The sequence below is a fragment of the Lytechinus pictus genome, chromosome 6 (genome assembly GCF_037042905.1).
Source record: "Lytechinus pictus isolate F3 Inbred chromosome 6, Lp3.0, whole genome shotgun sequence".
Lineage (NCBI taxonomy): Eukaryota > Metazoa > Echinodermata > Echinoidea > Temnopleuroida > Toxopneustidae > Lytechinus > Lytechinus pictus.
In genome coordinates this window covers 812,092-835,527 of record NC_087250.1, presented here as the reverse complement: position 1 = coordinate 835,527, position 23,436 = coordinate 812,092, and the positions used below count along the sequence as shown (strand labels likewise).

At 35.3% G+C, this 23,436-nt stretch overlaps 1 protein-coding gene across 2 annotated transcripts in view; it reads left to right on the top strand.

Annotated features, from left to right (window-relative positions):
* Positions 1–7,726: 7,726 nt before the first annotated feature.
* LOC129263620 (kinesin-like protein KIF21A) overlaps positions 7,727–23,436 on the top strand; it is a 34,418-nt gene continuing 18,708 nt past the window's right edge. Inside the window, exons 1-12 of one of the 2 annotated variants that reach the window (XM_064100636.1) lie at positions 7,727–7,909; positions 8,554–8,779; positions 9,765–9,824; positions 11,294–11,386; positions 12,422–12,547; positions 12,880–13,056; positions 15,411–15,526; positions 16,187–16,382; positions 17,231–17,423; positions 19,995–20,064; positions 22,407–22,553; positions 23,188–23,313. In XM_064100636.1, coding sequence (XP_063956706.1) covers positions 7,827–7,909; positions 8,554–8,779; positions 9,765–9,824; positions 11,294–11,386; positions 12,422–12,547; positions 12,880–13,056; positions 15,411–15,526; positions 16,187–16,382; positions 17,231–17,423; positions 19,995–20,064; positions 22,407–22,553; positions 23,188–23,313 — 1,613 coding nt within the window. In that variant the 5' untranslated portion in view covers positions 7,727–7,826. Of the gene's footprint in view, positions 7,910–8,553; positions 8,780–9,144; positions 9,172–9,764; positions 9,825–11,293; positions 11,387–12,421; positions 12,548–12,879; positions 13,057–15,410; positions 15,527–16,186; positions 16,383–17,230; positions 17,424–19,994; positions 20,065–22,406; positions 22,554–23,187; positions 23,314–23,436 lie in introns of those variants that run through there. The other variant, XM_064100637.1, reaches the window with a different exon arrangement.

The window sequence follows — 23,436 nt, the reverse complement described above, 5'->3', positions numbered from 1 at the left end:
CATATGTAGGAGAGACTAAAAATGATGAAAATACAAAGTAATGTGAATGTTTGTTTAGTTGAGTTGTAACCTGGGTAGATAATTAGTGACAAGAGAGTTTGGTAAAATCCCGGGGGGGGGGGGGGTTACTTCCATTCACGAGTGGATACCATGCATGACCATGAGATCTCAAAAAGCACCCTAAACATGTATTTTCCATATATGCTGAAAATGCACCCCTTAACAAGTATTGGCGTGTGAAACCCTACCCTTAACAAGTATTGGAAACAAAACGATACTATTGGCAAGTATTTTCTGAATTGAACCCCTAAACAAGTACAGCGATATTTCAATGTTATGTGACGGACGTCAGTCGTCGGTTTTACCTTTACCTACATCATTGGGTTTAGTACAGCCCAACTCGCGCAAATCGTACTCTAAACACGTAGTGTTGACTTCTGGGGCAAAAAGTACATCCTTTTAATATAAAACATTTTAGTCTTGATTTTTTTATACCCTCGCAAATTTGACCCTAAACACGTAAATTTCCTAGCGAAATAGATACCCTTTTTTCATTATTTCAGTGTTTTTGACACCCTTATTATGTTACGTACGTAACATGCCCTTTCTTGAAAAAGACATCCTTTTTACGTGTTTTTTTGGTCGCGCATGGTATCCACTCGTCAATGTATTAAAGTGACCCCCCCCCCCCCCGGGTAAAATCACCTGAGGAATAATCCTATCTCTGGAAAATATTATCATTGTATCCATCCATGTAATGATATGAGGATGAGTGTATTGGCACCACTCCAATCATGTCTTGTTATTCAGGAAGTGATTATCCCTATATAGACATGCCATTCAATTAAAACTGAGACATGTTAACAGTCTCTGTTCATCACAAACCTTCTTCATACCGTTTCCAATGAAGGGTGGTTCTAAAGCAATTACAGTAGTAAGAGACACTGAATAGGTCTTTTCCCATTTGAAATGGGATTTTTGATACATGTTACTGGCCCTCTACACTCACCTGATCATGGCGTGTATTCAGGGGAGTGTTAACTAATTGACAAAACTGCTCTGAGCCAATCAGAGGCAAGGATTTCAGTAACTTATAACTAAGTAAGTTCAAAATCACTTTGATCCATGAAATGCTCCCATGGATGTAACTTTCTTTACATTTTGAATCTATTAAGGTGTGTTTATACAGGCTCTAATAGAAAGCAACCCAGGAAGTGATTTATCACCGACATTCAACCCCCCCCCCACCACCACCACCACCCAGTCGAGTACTTTCAGTTTCCTTATTAATTAGCAACAAGCTCAATCCAGCTCACTACAAAAGGATCTGTGAACTGAAGCAAAATGTTAATCTGGGCTCCGTCTCGCAAAGAGTCGCGATTGATCTGATCAAGCGCAACTACAGAGAGCCAGCAATGCCAACATCTAAAATGCATGTTTGTTCTAAAACCTCACCATAAGGAGGCGCGATAGCTCAGTCGGTAGAGCGGGGGACTCGTATTCCGGTGACCCGGGTTCGATTCCCACTTGGTGCGCTAGTGCCCTTTGGTAAGGCATTAATCCTCAGTACCAGGTCCTTCGGAGGGGACCTTAAGCCGTCGGTCCTCTGGTTGCTTGCTTATAAGCATTCATGCTTTCTTAGCAATCAGGTAAAAAATCACCACCAAAAACCTCACCATTGTAATCTTGAAAGTGTGCTTCCTCTTTGTTTACAAAGGACATTGTGCAGATTTCTGGTAGGAAAATGATGGCGATGATTGATTTCTATGTATAGTTGATGTTGATTGGATTAATCACAACTAAAGACTGGTACAGAGGATCAGTCTTGTGTGAATTGATCCTGAGTGTGAATGGGGTCATTCCTCTTGATACAAGTACTGGTACATATGTTACATAAGATCAGTCATTAAATTGCTCCAACCACCACTATCTGAGAGTTATGGACTTGGAAGTTACATGTAATTATGTTACTCTGTAGTCTGCTGTGCAAACCCTTCAATAAGGGTCTGAATGTGTAGCCTACATATCCTTGTGTGCTGAATTCCCCTGAAACAGCAATACATGTACACATGTGCTTGTCTTTGCTTGGAGACCCACTTGTTGATCAATCAGGGACACCGTTCCCACTACCTTCCTAAAACTAGTTGAATGAAAACTAGTTTAGTGGAAATCTTGGAAGCTTAAAGGTCAAGTCCACCTCAGAAAATTGTTGATTTGAATTAATAGAGAAAAATCAAACTAGCACAACGCTGAAAATTTCATCAAAATCGGATGTAAAATAAGGAAGTTATGACATTTTAAACTTTCGCTTATTTTCCTCAAAACAGTGATATGCACAACTCAATGACATGCAAATGAGAGAGTCGGTGATGTCCCTCACTCACTATTTCTTTTGTTTTTTATTGTTTGAAATATAGAATATTTAAATTTTTACAGATTTGACAATAAGGACCATCTTGTCGGAACCATAAAGTGAATAGGCGATGGTAATTCCACATGATCAGTGAGGAATGAAACTTTGTTTCAAGGACAATGCGAAGAAAATGGGAATAAATCATATTTCATATAATAAAATACAAAAGAAATAGTGAGTGAGTGATGTCATCAGTCCCCTCATTTGCATACCGACCAGGATGTGCATAGAACTGTTTTGTGAAATTAAGCAAAACTTTCAAATGTCATAACTTTCTTATTTTACATCCGATTTTGATGAAATTTTCAGTGTTATGCTAATTGGATTTTCCTCTTTTTATTCAAATCATTTTTCCATTGGGGTGGACTTGTCCTTTAAGTACATATAGATCATGGAGCTATTAAACGACGTTCTCCCACATAACTTCTCTCCGAGCTCAGTTTTTTTTCAAAATTGAAACACGACTTGCTGTTCTTCTAACATCCATATCTCTTCGTACGGATTCCTGATGTACGTCTTTTATGTATGGTTGATCCCCTTTTCATACATACCAAATACGTCACAATCTGATTTGACTCAACAAAATTACAAACGGAGGAAGTTGGAGATTGGTCATTTTAGGTACATGTCTGTCTTTCTTACGTAGTTAAATCTTTCCCTGCTCGTACATGTTTTAGAAATTATAATAAGGTGAAAAAGCATACTTTGAGCTTTATTTTCATGCAAAAATCATTTGCGTGTTTACAATGGTCTTGATAATATAACGACGAATCTGCGGGGCATTTCTCTGGCGATTGTCGCATCGTGGAGTACCCTCCGGTGCCCCACGTACCGTACTCCTATTTGTGTAAGTTGAAAGTGAGTGTAATGAATGACGGGAGCTCCGTGCTCGCTCAGCTCTTGTCTCTGGATCGTTTTTGGAAAATAGCAGGGGCCGCGGAGCGAATAAATTTAATTTACAAACCAGTAAACAGGAGAACAAAGTACAAAAAATTGTTATTCTACATAATAAAGAACTTAAAAATAACATGTTTGGAACCACAAAGAAGTATACCCAGTTCTGTGTCAGGACGATTCATTTTAAGTTACAAAGTCATTTGGAAAAATTTACAAGCAAAGTTTTACAATTTTTAGTACAAAAAATAATTATGATTTAAAAAATATAGAGAACAAAATAAAAGATGATTACAACTATTGAATTCATATATTTGGTTTAATCTAAAGAAAAAAAAGAAGGCTTCCAAAATATAAAGTGTCCGGACACCCGACCCCCCCCCCTCATTTCTAAAACATTCTATTTCTATTCTAAATATATTTAGAAACACGAAATATCATTATGATTTTTGTTAGATTATGGGATTTTTTGTTTGTTTTAAGATTGTACTTTTTTCCTTTCTTTCTTTCATATCCTTTTTTCTTCATCATCCTATCCTTCCTCTTTGCCCATTTTTTTATTCCATCTATCTTTATTCCCTATCTTTCTTTCCTGATCTTCTCTCTCTGTTCATTTTTCTTTCTTTTCTTCTTTGTCTTACTCTCCTTCCTTTTTAAAATGTCTTTTTTCCCTTCATTTTTTCTTTCCTTATACTTTTCTTTGCTTCCTTCTCCCTTTTCTTTTCGTTCTTTCTCTCCTTCCATTATTTTCTCTTTATTTATTCTCTCCTCCCTTTATTTTTCCTCCCTCTCTTTCATCCTTTCTTTTATTCTTTATTTTATTTTTTCCTTCTACTTTGTGTCCTTTTTTCTTTCTTTCCCTCCCTCCCTTCCTTCCAGTTTTTCTTCTTTCTTTCAAAGAATGAAGGAAACATTTTTCTTTTATTCGTTCTTTCTTTCCTCCTCCTTTTTTCTTGCTTCTTTTTTTCTTTTCTCTCCCTTATGTTTTCTTTCACACATCTTCCCTTCCTTCTTTTCTTTTTCTTTCCTTCTTAATTCATTTCAAAGAATGACGGAAGCTTTTTTTTTCTTTTATTCTATCATCATTTTATTCTAACATTCCTTTTTTAAAATTTTCCTTCATTTTCCCCTTCATTTTTTATTTCTTTCCTTTCTCAATTCAACTCTTTTCTTTCGCCTTTTCATTCCCTCTTTCATTCTTTCGTTCACCCCCCTTCAGATTCTGTACATTTTTTCCCAAGTCGAACACCGTGTAGCCTCCTTTGTTGATCTTTTTTTTAAAGACCTGGCTCGGTCGATCCGCTCATGCAGCGTACTTTGTCGATTGTCCCGTATTTCTTTTTGTGAAATCTGGTCACCTTGCATTCAGCTGGTTCCAAAACCAGATTTTCGTCTTCGAAATCGTGAGCCGCCATGTTTGCATAAAATTCGTGAAGCCGATGTGAAATGCATTATGGGTGAAAACGCATTATGGGTGAAAACGCTACTGCGCAAGCGCAAATCCGAGCTGTTGACCGCGTCGCTCAACTTTCCTTATCTGATTTACGAGCGGCCTGTGTAATGCGCCGTGAGGGACCCTGCTGAGAGGAGATTAGCAGTGCCGCGCATGGGGCAAAGCGTTTGATACCCCTTTCATAAACCCAATAAAACCCAATTATGCGGCTAATAGCAGCATAATTTGGTCGTAAAATCAGAGGAGGACAAGAGTTATCCGCATTATTCTGATGCTGCTATTATCCGCATAATAGCGGCATCGGGACAAGATTTTGAGTTTATGAACGTATTTCCAAATAATGCGGATAATTGCCATGGTGCGGTCTCAAGGTCACCCTTTTCCAACACAACCGCATCGGAGGGGGCGTGTTTAGTTGTCATGACGATTATCCGCCTTTTTCAGGACGGGCGCTCGTAAAAATAATGCGGATGATTTTCGGAGTTTGTGAACGCAATTTTTTTTTAATTATCCGCATTACTCTTAGGCGGCTAATTGGAGGATAGGTTTTATTGGGTTTATGAAAGGGGTATATGAGAGTCAGATCTCCTTCTGTTAATAGCTCTATGTATAGATCTTGGATTAGAAGACTGTCACACTACGTGAGCATGAGCTACATGGAAAACTTATAAACAGCATCCATCCTAGTACTTATAGACCTAGTCATCTTCATGTAGGCTAGATAAGTACTGTTCATGCTTCATACATGTATAGAGTATAGAAACACCATATTCCTTTATATTCATGAGTGATTCCCTGACTGATAATAGGTGGTATCAAACCGCCTCGATCATAAGAATCCCCGTTAAATTACGAGAACTTTTTAGGCTAAAAAATACCCATTAATTATTCATGCATTCACACCGTCCCGAAACATACCCTTTGGGATAATTTCCTGAAGTTACGAGCATGCGCAGTATGGTCTGTATAAGCAGGCAAGGCGCGAGATTCAAAATCACTAGCCCAGCAGCCACCCACGGCACCCGCGCCCAACGACACTCTGGGCTAAAAGTTCCCGTAAATTGCTTTCACATTGCCAAAATACCTGCGACCTTGGAAAAATCCCCGCGAAAGTTCTCGTAATTTCGCCAAGTACCTACTATTTAGCGGGTATTTTCTTTCGGGGAAATTACGCGTAGTTTGCTTTCACATTACCAAAATACCTGGTATTTTCTGATCGGGGTAAATTTCCCGATCAGAGAATACCTGGAACTGAAGAACTTCGAGGCGGTCTGAAACCACCTACCGATTTATTGCACTTGCCTGGAGAGGGTCATATTGTGTGAATGGATTTAAGGAGTTATTGGTTTGTTCAGAGTATTTAATGAAGTGTGTTGTTGTGAAGGCTCTCATATTGTCAATATACTACATGTAGTACTAAGCTCTAATGCACACAATCAGATGACAATGATTGTCAATGTGTTAAGAGTACAGATAGAGGAGTGTTAAAAGGGAGACATCAGTAATTGAATTTAAAAAATATAAATATGGGTTGAAAAAAAAGGATAATTCACAAAACTAGCTGTTTAATTACAAACCAGACAGGGAAGGGTATTCAGCTCTGATTCATGTAGTGGGTTGCATGAATGGACCCCCTCAGGCCCCTTCTCAACAAATACAAGCAATTACAGAGCTGCCAAGTAGTACGATTTTTCCGTATTTAGTACGTTTTTGCAACCAAAATACGGCAGTACGTTTTTTCTTTAAAAAATATGTTTTTTGTATTAAAAAAAAAAAAAAAAAAAAATCGAAATTTATTGAGAAAAATAATATCTATATGTCTCTATTTCATAAAACGTACACAAATATGGTTATTAGATCAATGTAATTTCAGGTAACTTGTTTTTTTTTTCAATCATTTTGTAAAAACCAGGGTGAGATATACACAAGTTTCAAGTTTCAATCTGCAAGAGCAGTGCACATTTTGGCTTGCATGCAGCTTGAGCGCCGTGATGGGCAAGTGCGCCAAGCATTTTATTATGAAATACACTTTTTTGGGGAAAAATACAAAATATTTATCTCACACAGTAAAAATACTGATTTTTTTGTCAAAATACTGATTTTGGGAGATAAGAATACTGAAAATGCAAAATACAACTTGGCAGCTCTGCAATTATGATAAAGGGCGATTCCATGCTAGAAAAATCAGCTATTTTCGCAACATTTTTCAACCTATTGTCCAAACAAACGAAGAACTTCAATTTGTTTTGTGGTAATAATAGAGTACTACTAGGTAGACATATGAAAAAATGACAACCAACAAAAGTATGCTGTCCATGGGTGAATTAGAGGTGAAAATGTTGCGTGTCGTACAGGACATTTCTGAGTCCCGTACGACACACAAAATTTTCGCCCTTAATTCAGCTATAATCAAATATTTTTTTGTTGGTAATCGGTTTTTCACATTTCTACCCACTACAACTTTATTATTGACCAAAAATTATTTTTCATTGCTCAAGCAATTAGCTAAGAGACTAGAAATTGTCGACAAAATGTCCCGTACGACACGTATTGAATCGCCCTAAATGTAAAAAAACAAGTCAAATAAGAAATTAATAATGATAAAAAATAATAAGAAATTAATAGTTAATAAAAGTAAAAAAAAAAAAAAAAAAAATTATGATTATAAATAATGATATATATGTAACTGGGCTTTTTGTTGTTGTTTCAGTTTATGGTGCATGTCATTCAGCTGTGAATATTGATTCCGGCTTAATTTGCAGTAAATTTGAGATAATTATTCTGAATATATATCAATTCAATTCTGAGTATAGCGCTGCATTACCACAACAGACTCATCACAGATCACTTTACTTTCTTATGTTACATCTACGTCTATTATCAGCAAATTGTATTGAATTCCGTATGAAAGCTGATCAAGTGAATACTGACTTTGAATTATTTATTTTATTTATTTTTTTGCTGATCAGGATCCGTCCTCAGCTAGCAAGAGAGAAGATAGATGCTTGTCGTGTGTGTACAGCAGTGAGTCCAGATGAACCTCAGATTATTCTTGGACCTGATCGTATGTTTACATATGATCATGTATTTGATATGGACAGTGAACAAGATTCCATCTATCAAAGAACTGTACATGATCTCATTGAAGGGTAAGTCCCATGTATGTATTTTGCTGTCAGTTGAGTCCCACATATGTTTTTTGTTGTATGTAAATTGGGTCCCACATGTTGTCCTTTTCATCAACTGGAAGGACCAGGAAAAACATCTTTATTTTTTTAAATTTTGATTTTTTATTCATTGTTGGATATTTTTGTGAACCTTGCAAACTATGATTCATTGTGTATTTGTGTTATTTTAATATTTGTGTTATTACCGCTGTATGTTATTCATCAGTATTACATGTATTTCTGCAGTCCCTCATGTTTTATGAGTGTGGTTAATTGCAGATAGATTGCAGACTTTTTGTGAAAAAAAGACATAACGCACTTCATATCCCATATGTTTTTACATGCGTGGATATTTAATTTTTTTTTAACTGTTACCCAATTTTAAAATGCTAAAACCCAAATTAAAAAAAAATTACATCAGGTAAGATTAGTTCTTGGTAAATCATAAAATTAAGACACTGATCCCTCTAAAAGATATTAATATAAATCCCCTAAAAATTACATATTTTGTGGATAAATGTTTCCTTTGCCCCCAGGTTCTTTGAGGGCTTCACTGGTAAAACAGTTGTATATGGGTGGGGACTGGGTTTGAGTTTATGAATGATATTCTTTGTCTTTTTCCCCAGGTGTTTTGAGGGCTACAATGCAACTGTCTTTGCTTACGGCCAGACAGGAGCTGGTAAAACATATAGTATGGGGACTGGGTTTGAGCCTGGACTAACTGAGGATCAGAAAGGAATCATACCACGAGCTGTAAGGCATCTATTCACAGGAATTGAAGAAAGGCAAAGAAATGCTGCTGATAAAAGTGAACCTCCTCCTGAGTTTAAGATCTATGCAGAATTCATGGAGGTAAATAGGGCACTTTCTCACTTTGAGTTGTGATCAATTGAGTGAACCTCCTCCTGGCCCGTATTCAGATTTAACTTAAACTCAGGTTTAAAGTTGTGGTTTAGTATGGGAAGCCAAAAGTATCAACATTTTTTTTTAAGTTGTACGTTTCTTATGTTTACTATGCTCTTTCCTGATTCATCGATGGTGAAGATAATAATCTATTTATACTTCCTAGACAATTATGAATGATTTGAGAGCAAAATGAGCTGAAATATGATATCTCTTCCGTTAGTGATTTATGTAACAATTGGCTATCCATACTTAAACCACAACTTTAAACCCGAGTTTAAGTTAAACCTGCTATCAGAATACGGGCCCCTGAGTTTAAGATCTATGCAGAATTCATGGAGGTAAATAAAAACAAGGGAACTTTCTCACTTTGAGTTGTGATCAATTGATTAAAATCAAAATCAAATTGAGACTGATAATGTTCTTGAATAGTCAAGATGTACACACTTCATTTCATTTGTCACATGTATTCATTGATTGGTGGAGGTTTCATAAAGAGTTAACTGTGATATTATAATTTGCTCCAGTAGAGTTTTGTTCATGTTAGTGCTACCAATTACGTATGAAAAATATAGAAAATCCTCTTATCATCATGTGATAAGATCATAATACTCACTACAAAAACATTCAACTCACACTCTACTGTTTGTGAAACACCTTCTTGTTTTAACTGATGTAAATTCTTCCCATTCATCCAGTTTTGTTCAGTATGAAGAAAAAAAAACCTGGAAATAACAACTCTCTGTGCAGTTCGGCAAATTACCAATTGTTTTTTGGGGGCGAATCATATTCCCGATGAAGGACAGTCCCTTATAATGTTTGAGATTCAGATGATATTAGATATTGTGCGCACTGAGCTACATGTATGTCCAGTTTCTTCTTGTTTTCTGTTTTCTATCAAGTTTAATCTTTGACATTCTTTGTTCTCATTTAGTTATACAATGAAGAGATTCTAGACCTGTTTGATTCAGCAAGGGATATGGAATCTAGTAGGGTAAGAAAACATTTATTTTGATCTGATGCCATCCACCTCTTTCTCTACGGTTACACTTCGTATTTCCGAAGGTTCGTAATTCCGAAGGTTCTTAATTCCGAAGGTTCGTAATTCCGAACCACATAAATTGCCTATACCTCGATGTTCGTTAATCCGAAAACGAAAAAGGGTTCGCTAATCCGAACATTTGTGGCGTTATTCCGAAGGTTCGATAATCCGAAAACAAATTAAGATTCATTGTTCCGAAGGTTCGTTAATCAGAAAAAGAAATAAGGTTCGTTGTTCCGAAGGTGCTTTAATCCGAAAACAAAATAAGGTTCGATGTTCCGAACGTTCGTAATTTCGTAACGAACCTTATTTTGTTTTCGGATGAACTACTCTTTGGAATTACGAACCTCAATTCGATTTCGGACTAACGAACCTTCGGAATTACGAACCTTATTTGGTTTTCGTATTAACGATCCTTCGGAATTACGAACCTTCGGAAATACGAACCTTCGGAATAACCGAACCTTCGGAATTACGAAGGGTCGTAATTACGAATGTATGCGTTTCTCTACAAGCCTCTTTAATTCTTTTCTTACAATCCTCCCTGGATTACTTTCACACTAAATACTGCAATTCCCTGGCTTTCCCCTTCTTTTCATTTGCATGGCCAGATAGTCCTGTACTGTAGGTGTGGTAAGCTCACTCCCAAAAATATTGTGAGAACAAAAATGGACTATACTTTAACCGTGGACTCTAAGTGGGACTTACTTGCCATTTACAGACCTGCCTACCAGTACGTTTTAGCCGTATTTAGTACATTTTTGCAACCAAAATACGGCAGTACGTTTTTTCTTTGAAAAATATGTTTTTTGTAAAAAAAAAAAAAAAAAAAAAAAAAATTCAAAATTAAAACTAAATCGTAATTTATTGAGAAAAATAATCTCTATTTGTCTCTATTTCATAAAACGTGCACAAATATGGTTATTAGATCAATGTAATTTCAGGTAACTTGTTTTTTTTTCAATCATTGTGTTCAAACCAGGGTGAAGATATACACATGTTTTAATGTTTTTTTTTTTCATCTGCAAGAGCAGTGCGCATTTTAGCTTGCATGCAGCTTGAGCGCCGCGATGAGCGAGTGCACCAAGCATTTTATTATGAAATACACTTTTTTGGGGAAAAATACAGGTTTTTTTTATCACAGAATACAGTTTTTCATTCCCAGAGGTTGGCAGGTCTGCATTTAGCCCCACGTAAGGAAAATTCACTGTGTGTTGGCAGTTCCTTTAAGCCCAATTCAATAGAGTTCTCATGCGTCCAGACAACATTGATCATTTTATACTGCGTTGCTCACATAAATAAAATTGTTGTGTTTTCCTTTAATATTTGAATGGCAAAATGAATGATAATGAGGAAACTAGAATTTATTTGTTACAAATGTATTTGAATGTGACTATTGTCTGTTTGTATTTTGTGTGTAGAGTAAGAAATCTCACATCAAGATTCATGAAGATGCTGGGGGTGGGATCTATGTGGTTGGCGTGACAACACGGACTGTGACATCAGAACGAGAGGTAAACTGCTGCTGAGCATACTGTGCCAAGTTTATTTTCAGACAATGATAGGATATTGTGCAATTTCCCAACATTTTTTCAGCTCCATTTCCTTTTATTGAACCTATAGTGAGCACTGAGAAATATCATGGTGCATGAATGTACCAATCCCAGTCTGAATGCAATTCTTATAATACAGTAAATCCCAATTAATTGAAGATCTACTCATAATACTATATACAGTATATCCCAATTAATTGAAGATCTACTCATAATACTATATTCAGTATATCCCAATTAATTGAAGATCTACTCATAATACTATATACAGTATATCCCAATTAATTGAAGATCTACTCATAATACTATATACAGTATATCCCAATTAATTGAAGATCTACTCATAATACTATATACAGTATATCCCAATTAATTGAAGATCTACTCATAATACTATATACAGTATATCCCAATTAATTGAAGATCTACTCATAATACTTTTCTTCTTAACTTTTCTTTTTATGAAATTAGGTTTTATTTTCATTTTTTTGACTCTATTGAATAATATTGTTCATTATTTTAGGGTTCCATCACAATAAAAGGTAGTGTTAAGCCTTGACTGCCATATCATTTTATATTGCACTAGTCCATGTATTTGCTTGATTTGGCAGAACATACATGTACTTGTAGTCAATTTGATAATATGAGGTTCTAGGTGTTTTATCAATAAAATACTAAATAATAATAATAATAATAGGCATTTATATAGCGCCATCTATGCTATTCTGAGGTTTGTTATAATTATTATTATTAACCTGGTTTTAGCTCGAGCTGCCTTTCAGCGCTCAGTGCATTCAATGAATTAATCCTACTGGGTACCCATTCACCTTACCTGGGTTGAGTGCAGCACAATGTGGATAAATTACTTGCTGAAGGGAAACATGCCATGTGTGGGATTCGAACCCACATCCTTCTGATTGATAGACCACGGCACCCCAAGTAGACTTACTGATATTGTGGTTAACAATTGTATCTTGTAATCCTATTTTTTGCCAGACATTGCAAGCTTTACAAGGCGGGGCATTATCAAGGACAACAGCCAGCACAAAGATGAATTCACAAAGTTCTCGATCTCATGCAATCTTTACATTACATATTAAACAACAGAGGCTTATTAAAGTGGTAAGAAAAAAAAACATTGTCACAAATGCTTTTTAACTAAAAAGTTTAACTGAAAAGTTAAACTAGAAATGTGTTGCCATGGTAATGACATATGGCAATAAGTCTAAGACAAATCTTGAGCACATTACTTCCTCAGTTTTTGTCCAATGCATGTTATACTTGGTTCACACTGTGGCCATAGAGTGAAGAGTCCAAGGCACAAAAATGAGTCAGAAAGTAACATTTCTATTTCAATGTATCATTGGTTGGGATTTACCCGTTTTCAAATTTTAAATGTAAAGTGGTATGCTAGAACCTTGATGTGTTTTATATTTGATTTGTTCAATTTATAGACAGCTGAAATAGAAGATGAGAAAGAAACAGAGAAGACTGAAGGCGATGGGATGAATGAGTTTGAAATGCTTACCGCTAAATTCCATTTTGTTGATCTGGCTGGCTCCGAGAGATTGAAAAGAACAGGTGCAACAGGGGATAGAGCTAAAGAAGGAATATCAATCAATTGTGGATTGGTGAGTACATTTTATATATTAAGTAAGAGCTAAGGAAGGAATATCAATCAGTTGTGGATTGGTGAGTACATTTTAGATATTAAGAGCTCAAGAAGAATATCAATTGTGGATTGGTGCGTACTTGTTAGATATTGAGTAAGAGCTAAAGAATGAATATCAATCAATTGTGGATTGGTGAGTACATTTTAGATATTAAGTAAGAGCTCAAGAAGAATATAATTTAACTGTGGATTGATGAGTACATTTTAGATATAAAGTAAGAGCTAAGGGAAGAATATCAATCAATTGTGGATTGGTGAGTACATTTTATATATTAAGTAAGAGCTCAAGAAGAATATCAATCAATTGTGGATTGGTGAGTACATTTTAGATATTAAGTAAGAGCTAAGGAAGGAATATCAATCAGTTGTGGATTGGTGAGTACATTTTAGATATTAAGAGCTCAAGAAGAATATCAATTGTGGATTGGTGCGTACTTGTTAGATATTGAGTAAGAGCTAAAGAATGAATATCAATCAATTGTGGATTGGTGAGTACATTTTAGATATTAAGTAAGAGCTCAAGAAGAATATAATTTAACTGTGGATTGATGAGTACATTTTAGATATAAAGTAAGAGCTAAGGAAAGAATATCAATCAATTGTGGATTGGTGAGTACATTTTATATATTAAGTAAGAGCTCAAGAAGAATATCAATCAATTGTGGATTGGTGAGTACATTTTAGATATTAAGTAAGAGCTAAGGAAGGAATATCAATCAGTTGTGGATTGGTGAGTACATTTTAGATATTAAGAGCTCAAGAAGAATATCAATTGTGGATTGGTGCGTACTTGTTAGATGTTGAGTAAGAGCTAAAGAATGAATATCAATCAATTGTGGATTGGTGAGTACATTTTAGATATTAAGTAAGAGCTCAAGAAGAATATAATTTAACTGTGGATTGATGAGTACATTTTAGATATAAAGTAAGAGCTAAGGAAAGAATATCAATCAATTGTGGATTGGTGAGTACATTTCAGATATTAAATAAGAGCTAAGGGAAGAATATCAATTAATATTGGATTGATGAGTACATTTTAGATAAAGATTTCTGTTAAAGCTAAGGAATGAACCAACAGTGCATTAGTAGGACTAAGGTTATATATGAGGTAGAACTTTAAAGGAAACATGCATTCACGTTTCCCTTGTACTAACTGGTAAGATGGGAGTATACACATACAGAAAAGTATTTATTGTTAAATGACCCCATTGATTCCTTGACACCCTTAAAATAACTCTCCCTCTTTATATATATATAGGCCTACAGTAATAATAATAATAATAAACAGTTCTTGTATAGCGCATATCACAATTATGAATAATGTCTCTATGCGCTCCCAAAGGACTTGGATATTATCAGTAGTCAGGTCAACCATATGAAAATTATGAATTCAGTTCATTCAGTTGTCAGACCCCCTTTTTTTGTTTCGTATAGGGTTCAAATCGGTGATTATGGGTCATATAATCACTGTATATCAAACTATATGATGATATGATAGCCCACAATAGATAACAGTGGTGGTCTTGTAAATTGAACTGATTTTTAGAACATGTTGATATCCTTGGGCACACTTTATGATTTCAATCCATATGATCAATGTTCATCTTGACATTGTAAATTTTGTCGTAGAAAGCTTTGTAGTTATTCTCTATTGATATAAAATGTATATATTGAATAGTTTTGCTGCCTCATTAATATGTCATCTTCATCTTGATCTAATTCAGAAAACAAGTATTTTTACTATGCAGCTTGATTCAGTTTGGTATTAATAGATCACTAAAGTAAAGTATGTTTATTTCAGCTTGCTCTAGGTAATGTGATCAGTGCTCTTGGTGATCCACTAAAGTAAAGTTTGTTTATTTCAGCTTGCTCTAGGTAATGTGATCAGTGCTCTTGGTGATCCACTAAAGTAAAGTATGTTTATTTCAGCTTGCTCTAGGTAATGTGATCAGTGCTCTTGGTGATCCACATAAGTAAAGTATGTTTATTTCAGCTTGCTCTAGGTAATGTGATCAGTGCTCTTGGTGATCCACTAAAGTAAAGTATGTTTATTTCAGCTTGCTCTAGGTAATGCGATCAGTGCTCTTAGTGATCCACTAAAGTAAAGTATGTTTATTTCAACTTGCTCTAGGTAATGTGATCAGTGCTCTTGGTGATCCACTAAAGTAAAGTATGTTTATTTCAGCTTGCTCTAGGTAATGTGATCAGTGCTCTTGGTGATCCACTAAAGTAAAGTATGTTTATTTCAGCTTGCTCTAGGTAATGTGATCAGTGCTCTTGGTGATCCACTAAAGTAAAGTATATTTATTTCAGCTTGCTCTAGGTAATGTGATCAGTGCTCTTGGTGATCCTTTAAAGAAGTCATCTCATGTTCCATATAGGGATTCTAAATTGACAAGATTACTTCAAGATTCTCTAGGTGGCAACAGGTAAGAAAATGCTTCATTGTTCCTCTGGGGTGATTCATCAAGTTAACAGTTCTTCAATTTCAACATTTTAATCCAGTTTGATATTTTTCATAATCTAATTGTTATTGGATATTCAATCGCATTTATGAAAACATGAGAGAACAATTGGTTATCTCATTTAGTGTAAGAACTCCTCAGTTATTTATGAGGTCAAGACTTGTTTTCATGCAGTTAGTTTCAAGTAAAAAAAAAAAAAAGGGGAGGGGAGCAAAATCCCATATACATATCCCCTAGATATGATGATAATAATAGCTGGATTTCTACAGTGCTTTTTGGCTGAGGATACAAAGTGCTGCTATTATTACCCCGTCTTTAGCTCGAGCTACCATTACCGTATACTACTGGTTGTAGGTATGTCTGTGTTATCTCCCAGCTATTCAGTGATGATGGCTCGTATTTTTCATTCTAATTCAGAATAAATGTAGACATTTAATATACCAGCTGATAATGATTCATTGATCACAACCTATCAGGGTCCTGAGATCTTAAACTTCATTGTATATTTGACATGATATTGGTGATGTGTGTTTGTTTCTTAGCCGTACATTGATGATAGCCTGTGTGTGTGTTTGTTTCTTAGCCGTACATTGATGATAGCCTGTGTGTGTGTTTGTTTCTTAGCCGTACATTGATGATAGCCTGTGTGAGTCCATCTGATCCTGACTTCATGGAGACCTTGAACACGTTGCGATACGCCAACCGAGCAAGAAATATCAAGAATGCAGTCATTGCTAACCAGGACAAGACAAGTCGTCAGTTAGCTCTACTCAGAACAGAGATTAAACGACTACAAGATGAACTGAATGAATACAAACAGGTCAGATTTATGGGCATAAGAATCTGTAGAGTGCATTTGTTTCTCATTGTATGCAGTAATCTTCATGATATTTTTAAATTCAAACTTGTGTAATGTATTGTGTAGTTCATGTAGAATTATTTTATTGCAAGGCACACTTACACAAAAGAATGAAAGTTGTATGAGTTATATTGTGCATGGTGGTTCTGTTGAAAGGTCATTGAACTCATAATAGATATTGTTCAAGGCTAACTATGAGTTTTTCTTGTGTAAATGTCTGATAGGTCACATAGCTGGTCCTCAGGTGCTTTGTGATAAGTTTATTCATACAGAATAAGTATCCTCTTGAACAACAAGGAGCACAAATAGGATGATAATCAGGGTGCCATATGCTCGTACAACCTTCTACCAGAAATCATTTTTTGTCACGGGCTCAATGCATTGGAATGAATTACCCGAACACCTCCGATTCATAGAAGACATTAAGCAATATAAACGGGAAATGGTGATATGTAATAGGGCCTAATGGTGGAATCTATTCTTTCTTTTCACTTTGTATACATCTTATCTCTTTTCATTGTGTATATACAATTTTCATTTACTTTTAGGTAACATTTGTGCAGTATCATATTTCATTTATTTTGTTATTTTCCATAGTTAACTATGATTATTTTATTATTTGATATGTAATATTTGTATTTATGCTATACTATATTCTTTGTTTATATTTGAATATGTCACCATGTTTGATATTTTTTACGAAGGGCCCCAACGAAAACCAGCTTGATGCTGACTGGGCTACCCTTCTTTTAAATATTTGAAATAAATAAATAAATAGTAAAAATATGATTTTTACTTCATTTTGTTAGGGTAAGAGGTCGGTGAACTCTGATGGAGTTGAAGAGATCAATGATCTTTTTCATGAGAACACAATGCTTCAGATGGAGAATAGTAATCTCCGTCAGCGAATTAAAGCTTTACAAGAAACCATTGATGGTCTGACGGCTAGGATTGCTTTATTGGTTGCAGAGCAAGCTAGATATGGCATGTCAGCTTCTACAGGTCAGTTACATTAACCCTCTTCTTCAAAGTATATTTATGTTATTTTACTCATGATGTAAAATGTATCTAAGATAAAAATGAATTGACAATATTTTGTCAAGAAGTGCAACAATTCCAGGCCTGCCAACTACTGTACTCCTTTTTTCCAGGAGTTACCCGGTTTTTAGATTTTTTATCAACCAAAAAGAGGAGCACTCCGTTTTTCCCAGCCATGGCGTCATTTCCTTCAGCAAGGAATTCATCCACGTTGTGCTGCACTCAACCCAGGTGAGATGAATGGGTACCTGGCAGGAATTTATTCCTTGAAATGCCAGCGCGCTGTAAAAGGCTGCGGGGCTAAAGCCAGGGTAATAATATCCAAGTCCTTTTGAAGCGCATAGGGACGTTATGACATAATGTGATATGCGCTATATACAAGAACTGCGTTATTATTATTCCTTTTATGTATTAAAGATAAAAAACAAATCAACCATATTGGTTTGTGTATGGGTGTAAGAGTAACATAGATTTTCAACACTTGTATTTTCTCAATGATTAATTAATAATAATTAAAAAAAATGCCCCAAACATGTCTGAATTAAAAAAAAAAAAATTAGGGAGACACACCTGACAGGGAGCAGAAACATTCCAGCCACGCGATTTTAAGACTTCTTTTTTCATTTTCAATTGTTGGCAGGCCTGCAATTTCTAGTGCATGGAAAATGATTTCCAAATCTCAATCTCTCTTGTTCGCATGTCATAAAAAAATTATATTTCTCTTTAAGATCTACTTTACACTTCATCAATCTTGTCTTTCCACCTCAAATTTAACCATAAGCAGCTCAGAATTGATTTTGAGACTGTTTTATAGTTTAACAAAGCAGATTTTAAACTTCAAAATGATATATACATTTAGCTTGTTAAAATTAATCTACATTTAACCCACATAAGAACTTGATTTAATGAAGAAGAATTTTAATTCATTGGATTCTGTTTGAACTCACTATCTACATGTAGCATTTTTGTTTGAGCTGCTAGCAGTTGAGAAAAAATTTGATTACAAGGACACTTTTCTTTTTTTTGGTTTAACATTATACTGGTCAATACCTAATACTTTATCAAATAACGTGAACTTTAAATAATTGTATTTTTGAAGACAAAACTGCTTTTCTCTGTAAATTACAAAGAACCAATACTTGTCAACTCATTTTGGTTTTTGAGGTGGAATGTCACAATTGTTTCTGTGTTGTCTGCTATTATGATCAATGGTGAACTATGTTTTTTGGTTTGATGATTTCACACTCAATGTACCTTCTGTGATTATTTCCTTTTATCTCTCTCTCTCATTCTGTATCCTTACTGAACTGTTCTTTACATTCCTTCTCTCGTCTTGTGGGTTGGTCCTTTTCAGATCGGTCTCGTTACACCATGTCTACAGACTTAGGTGAATGTTTGTAATGTATCTCTGCATGTTCCTTTCTTTACTTATTATATATCTAGCATTCTTAGACTCAAATTTGTAATGTATATGCATGTTTCTTTCTTTGCCTACATGTATGTTGCTGACAGTCTTAGATTATCTTTTTTTCTGTATCTCTGCTTGTTTTATTTCTTTACCGATCTTGCATTCTTGACACTTACTTTCTTAGTGTATCTCTGCATGTTCATTCTTTAATTACATAGCTGGCATAACTGGGGGGGATGATCTCGGCCATCAATCGCGCAATCGCGACGAAAATTGGCATGAGCGTTACCCATGGCATTATCTTCAAAACTGTAATATCAAATTCTGTGAAAAATCTCATTGCTCATTAATTATGCTAATTTATGCGTAAAATCATAAGTTTGCTCTAATAAAATATTGCCCCTAAAATGCAAATTTTTGTTTCACATACTCTAGATAGGCATCTGATCAAATTTATTTTTCAAAAATTTCAACATCACATTTATTTTCTTATGTATTCTATTTTTTTCAAAATTTCTTATGTATTTCTTTGTTTTTCGACTTTTATGTTTTTTATTGTTTTTTCAATGGAATTGTCAGGGACTTTATTTTGACCATAAAAAAAGATAAAATTAATTGATTTTTAGCAGTAAAAGGAAAAATAATGACACATTTATGAATTTTGGCTAAAAACACTATTTGCATTGGATTTGTACATAAATTCATGTTTTTTGGTAATTTTGGGTCTGCATGCACTTACGAAATGTTGTGTAATTTCGGAATTGCGTACCTGGGGGTCACAATTTTGGTCTCAAAAGTTGCGTGAGACTTGAAAGTAAAAAGTCAGTGAGTGACGCGGTCAAAAAATTTCACACGGCGGAATTATCGCAAAAAATGTTGAGGGGGGGGGGCTGAATCAGCCCCCCAGTCTTGTTATGGTTAATGCTGCATCAAAGCCAAGTTGGTATATTACATAGGAAACATTTTTCGTCTAAGTTAATCAGTCAAACTCAAAGTGGCTGCTCTTATAGATGACAGAATGATGGCTGAGCTGGAATTAAACTCACAACCTTACAATCACAAGTCTGATGTTCTAATCTCTAGATTACATGACTTATGACTAGACTATTTTTGATGTTTGATTATAGGTGGTACTGATGGAGATGATGAAACAATGTTAATGATGACAGGATACATCAAAGAGGTAGAAGAATTGAGGTAAGATTTATTCATTTTAACTAAGAAATTTTTCTATTCTATTTCCATTTGTGTTTCAATATTTTTATTATCAATATTTTTTCTCAATTTGGGCAATTCTCGCTACCCCAAATAGCGATTTCGCCGAGATCCTGGAAAATCCCTGTAACGCGCATTGCATTATGGGATAGCTTTTCGGTATTACAACTTCCTGTTCGGAAGTCCAATGCACTGTTTTGCCATTCAGATCAACAGTACCGTCATGCACAACAACACAACGTCGCTTTCGCTCGGAAAGTTCGTGATCACAACCCTCTCTTTCACGATACAGTTTAACGGCCTTTTCTGCTAAAGTCACTAATTCTGCCCGACGCTTTCCATTGCACGGTATTCTTCTGTCAGTTAAGATTTTTTTTATCCATTTTGTGGTCGACGAAAAATTGAACGGAATGAATGCTGTATATATTTAGCGTCTAGTCGAATACGATCGTGATGGCAGGCCGGTCGCTAAATGCAAAATTTTAAGATATTAATTTTTTGTTTAATTTTTTAATAACCAAATAAAATCATGAATAAAAATTATTTTCACGTGAAATATATTTTTTATTTGTATTTATAATTCAAATAGAATCAAAACTGACCAAATTAAATAAAAAGTATTATAATCTGTACATATTACGCTGATTGGCATCGATTTCAGCGTGGTGGAAAACTCAGTATTGCGAACCTCGCGCGAGCATGACTCTGAACCGGAAGTGGTGATGACGACCCGACGGAGTGAAAATTATCTCGTCTCGCGCATTATGAGATTTTTGTTCCTATTTGGGGTAGCGAAAATTCAATCATAACAGGCATGCCAAATTAAGACAGTTTAATAAAACACCAATTTATTCAAATTTTACAGTATTAAAGAAGTTATTGCTATTATTAAGATTTATTCGTCTCCTGTACAAGTGTATTTTCTGTGCAATTTTTGTTCACTATGTCTGATGAACTCAAAAAGCTGTGCACACAGGAATCGGTAGACTTGCTTAGCCGGGGTAATATAGGAGCGCCTTGAGCACCTAGCAAGGTGGATACGTGCGCTATACAAATCCTATATTATTATGATTATTAACTCAGCAAGACTGTTTAATACTGCGTGTTGCTTCGAGACTGTAATATATGTGAACCTATTTCATTCAACCCATTTCTGTTTGTATTTCTCATCATGTTTCCTGTACCTGATATTTGGCAATGACAGGGGCTTTTGTATAAAAATAATTCAAGTTTATTTCCATTACTGTTTCCGAGCTTATTTCACTTTTCATATTAATTCAAAGTTCCTGTTTGTATCTCATGCTGTTTACTTGTGTGACAAAGTGATTTCCTGTAGCTTGAAGTTAAGAACAGCAATAGGGATGACACAAGTATAAGTTTTATGATGATTCCTTCTCAATATGTGAGAAGCGATTGAGAATGCAGTGCAAAAGTAGATGCGACTGGATTAGCCCTACTTACGGTACGAGCAGACCGGAATTTGTTTGGTAGTAGAATTTCTAGTTGAATGCATAAAGTGAATGGCTAATTCATGCTGTGCTACATCCAGGTTATTTTCTATAGGGGCTATTCCACGGTTACTCACGTTACATTTGGAGACACCTTGACTCATACTTGGAGCTGTAACTCCATTATTATTATTATCTCTTTATCACAACATAGTACGCAGTCTGACTATCCTTTGTATAAAAACAAAACTTTGGAAATTTCATTCTGCTCCTGGCAAATCTTTGAAATGTGTCGGTTACTCATGTTACATGATTTGGACATGCATAAAATGAAAAGTGGACATAAGTGAACAGTGTCCTCATGCAAGGCTTTTATGAAAGTTGATTATATCCATTTCAAAGAAGTATATTAGGGAGACAAATTTGTATATAATTCAAAAAATAAAGAACACATGGTTTTTACTAGGGGTGCAGATAAAGTGGTTACTCACGTTACGGTTCAGATGGGCTATATGTACAAAGACACATTGAGCTCATGTCCACCAACCTTTGGAATTGCCCATAGGGAGAATTGTATATTCAGTCAGAGAGAAGAAAGATTGAGCATGTGACACAGGTACCAATTTCAGGGGTTTCTAAAAAGACAAAGAAGAAATGTTAAGTACATCAGAAAATAATATGATGAACAATCAAGAGTTGTCATGAATGTTGGAGTGATTTCTTTGCTAGTCTTGATGTCTGACATTCATTGTTGTGGCGGGGGGGGGGGGGGGAAATGGAGGACTTGTAAATATGCCCTTGGTGTTGTTTTCATAGCTATATCACTGAACTAGTTTTCATACATTTAATGATACCACTGTATCTATTTCTTGACAGGGCCAAGTTGGTTGAGAGTGAGAGTATGAACTCTGCTCTAAGAAGGAAGAATGTTGATTCACCAGTCAGGGTCAATTCTAGAGGATCAGTAATGAGTCCTTCCCATGTATCACTTAGACCAAGCTCTGCCATCTTTACTGCACCTATGTGAGTATGTCATTGGAGGAGGAGATAGAGAGACGGGGGTCAATACATGTTCGAGGAGTACTCCATTGGGTGAAACAACATTTGCTCTTGCGGCAATTGCTCCAGGCTTAATTTTGTCTAAGATAGGGTTTTATGATAGGTACGGTTTGGTTTAGGATAGGGTACATGTATAGTGTTAAACCCAAGGTCGAAGTTGGTCATTTGATTAGTGTTTGGAATTTAGAGCGGAGCAATTGATGCCGGAACACATTTTTAGGAACCCATCATTGCCTTGGAATTAGTCAGTGGAAGAGAGAGAAAGAAAGAAAGAAAGAGAGAGAGAGAATGAAAGAAAAGGACATACATGGTAGGGGGGAGGGAGGGAGAAGGAAACGGGTAACTACCATGGATAATTCTTCCATTCCCATCTACTGGTTTAGACATGATTGTATATAAACCTTTGTGCTTCATGGTGTTCATCTTCATTACTGTAGAAGGCAGTAAAACAGGTTGAATTAAGCTGGGCTATCAGATAGTAAAAGTCCTTGCAATTGAGCAGTTTCATAATTTAAGGAATAAATCTCTGGATAAATCAAAATATATTAGAAATATTATCAGTAGTAGAAGGGTTTTTTTGTGTGAATCTGCCCTACAGATTTGAGAATGAATTTCATGGTGATGTTGACGTGAGGGTTTCTTCTGTTCTCTCGGATGCTAAGAAACAAATAGAAGTTGATCAAGAAAAGATAAGACAAGTTGAAAAGAGAAGACATTCACATGGGTAAGTTAACTAGGTCTATTCCTAATCTAGTATTGATTTGATTTATTGTCCAATAAATGAAACTCTGTTCTTACTGGTGAAGAATGAATTTAGGTTTACAAATTACCCTCTCTGTCTCTCTTA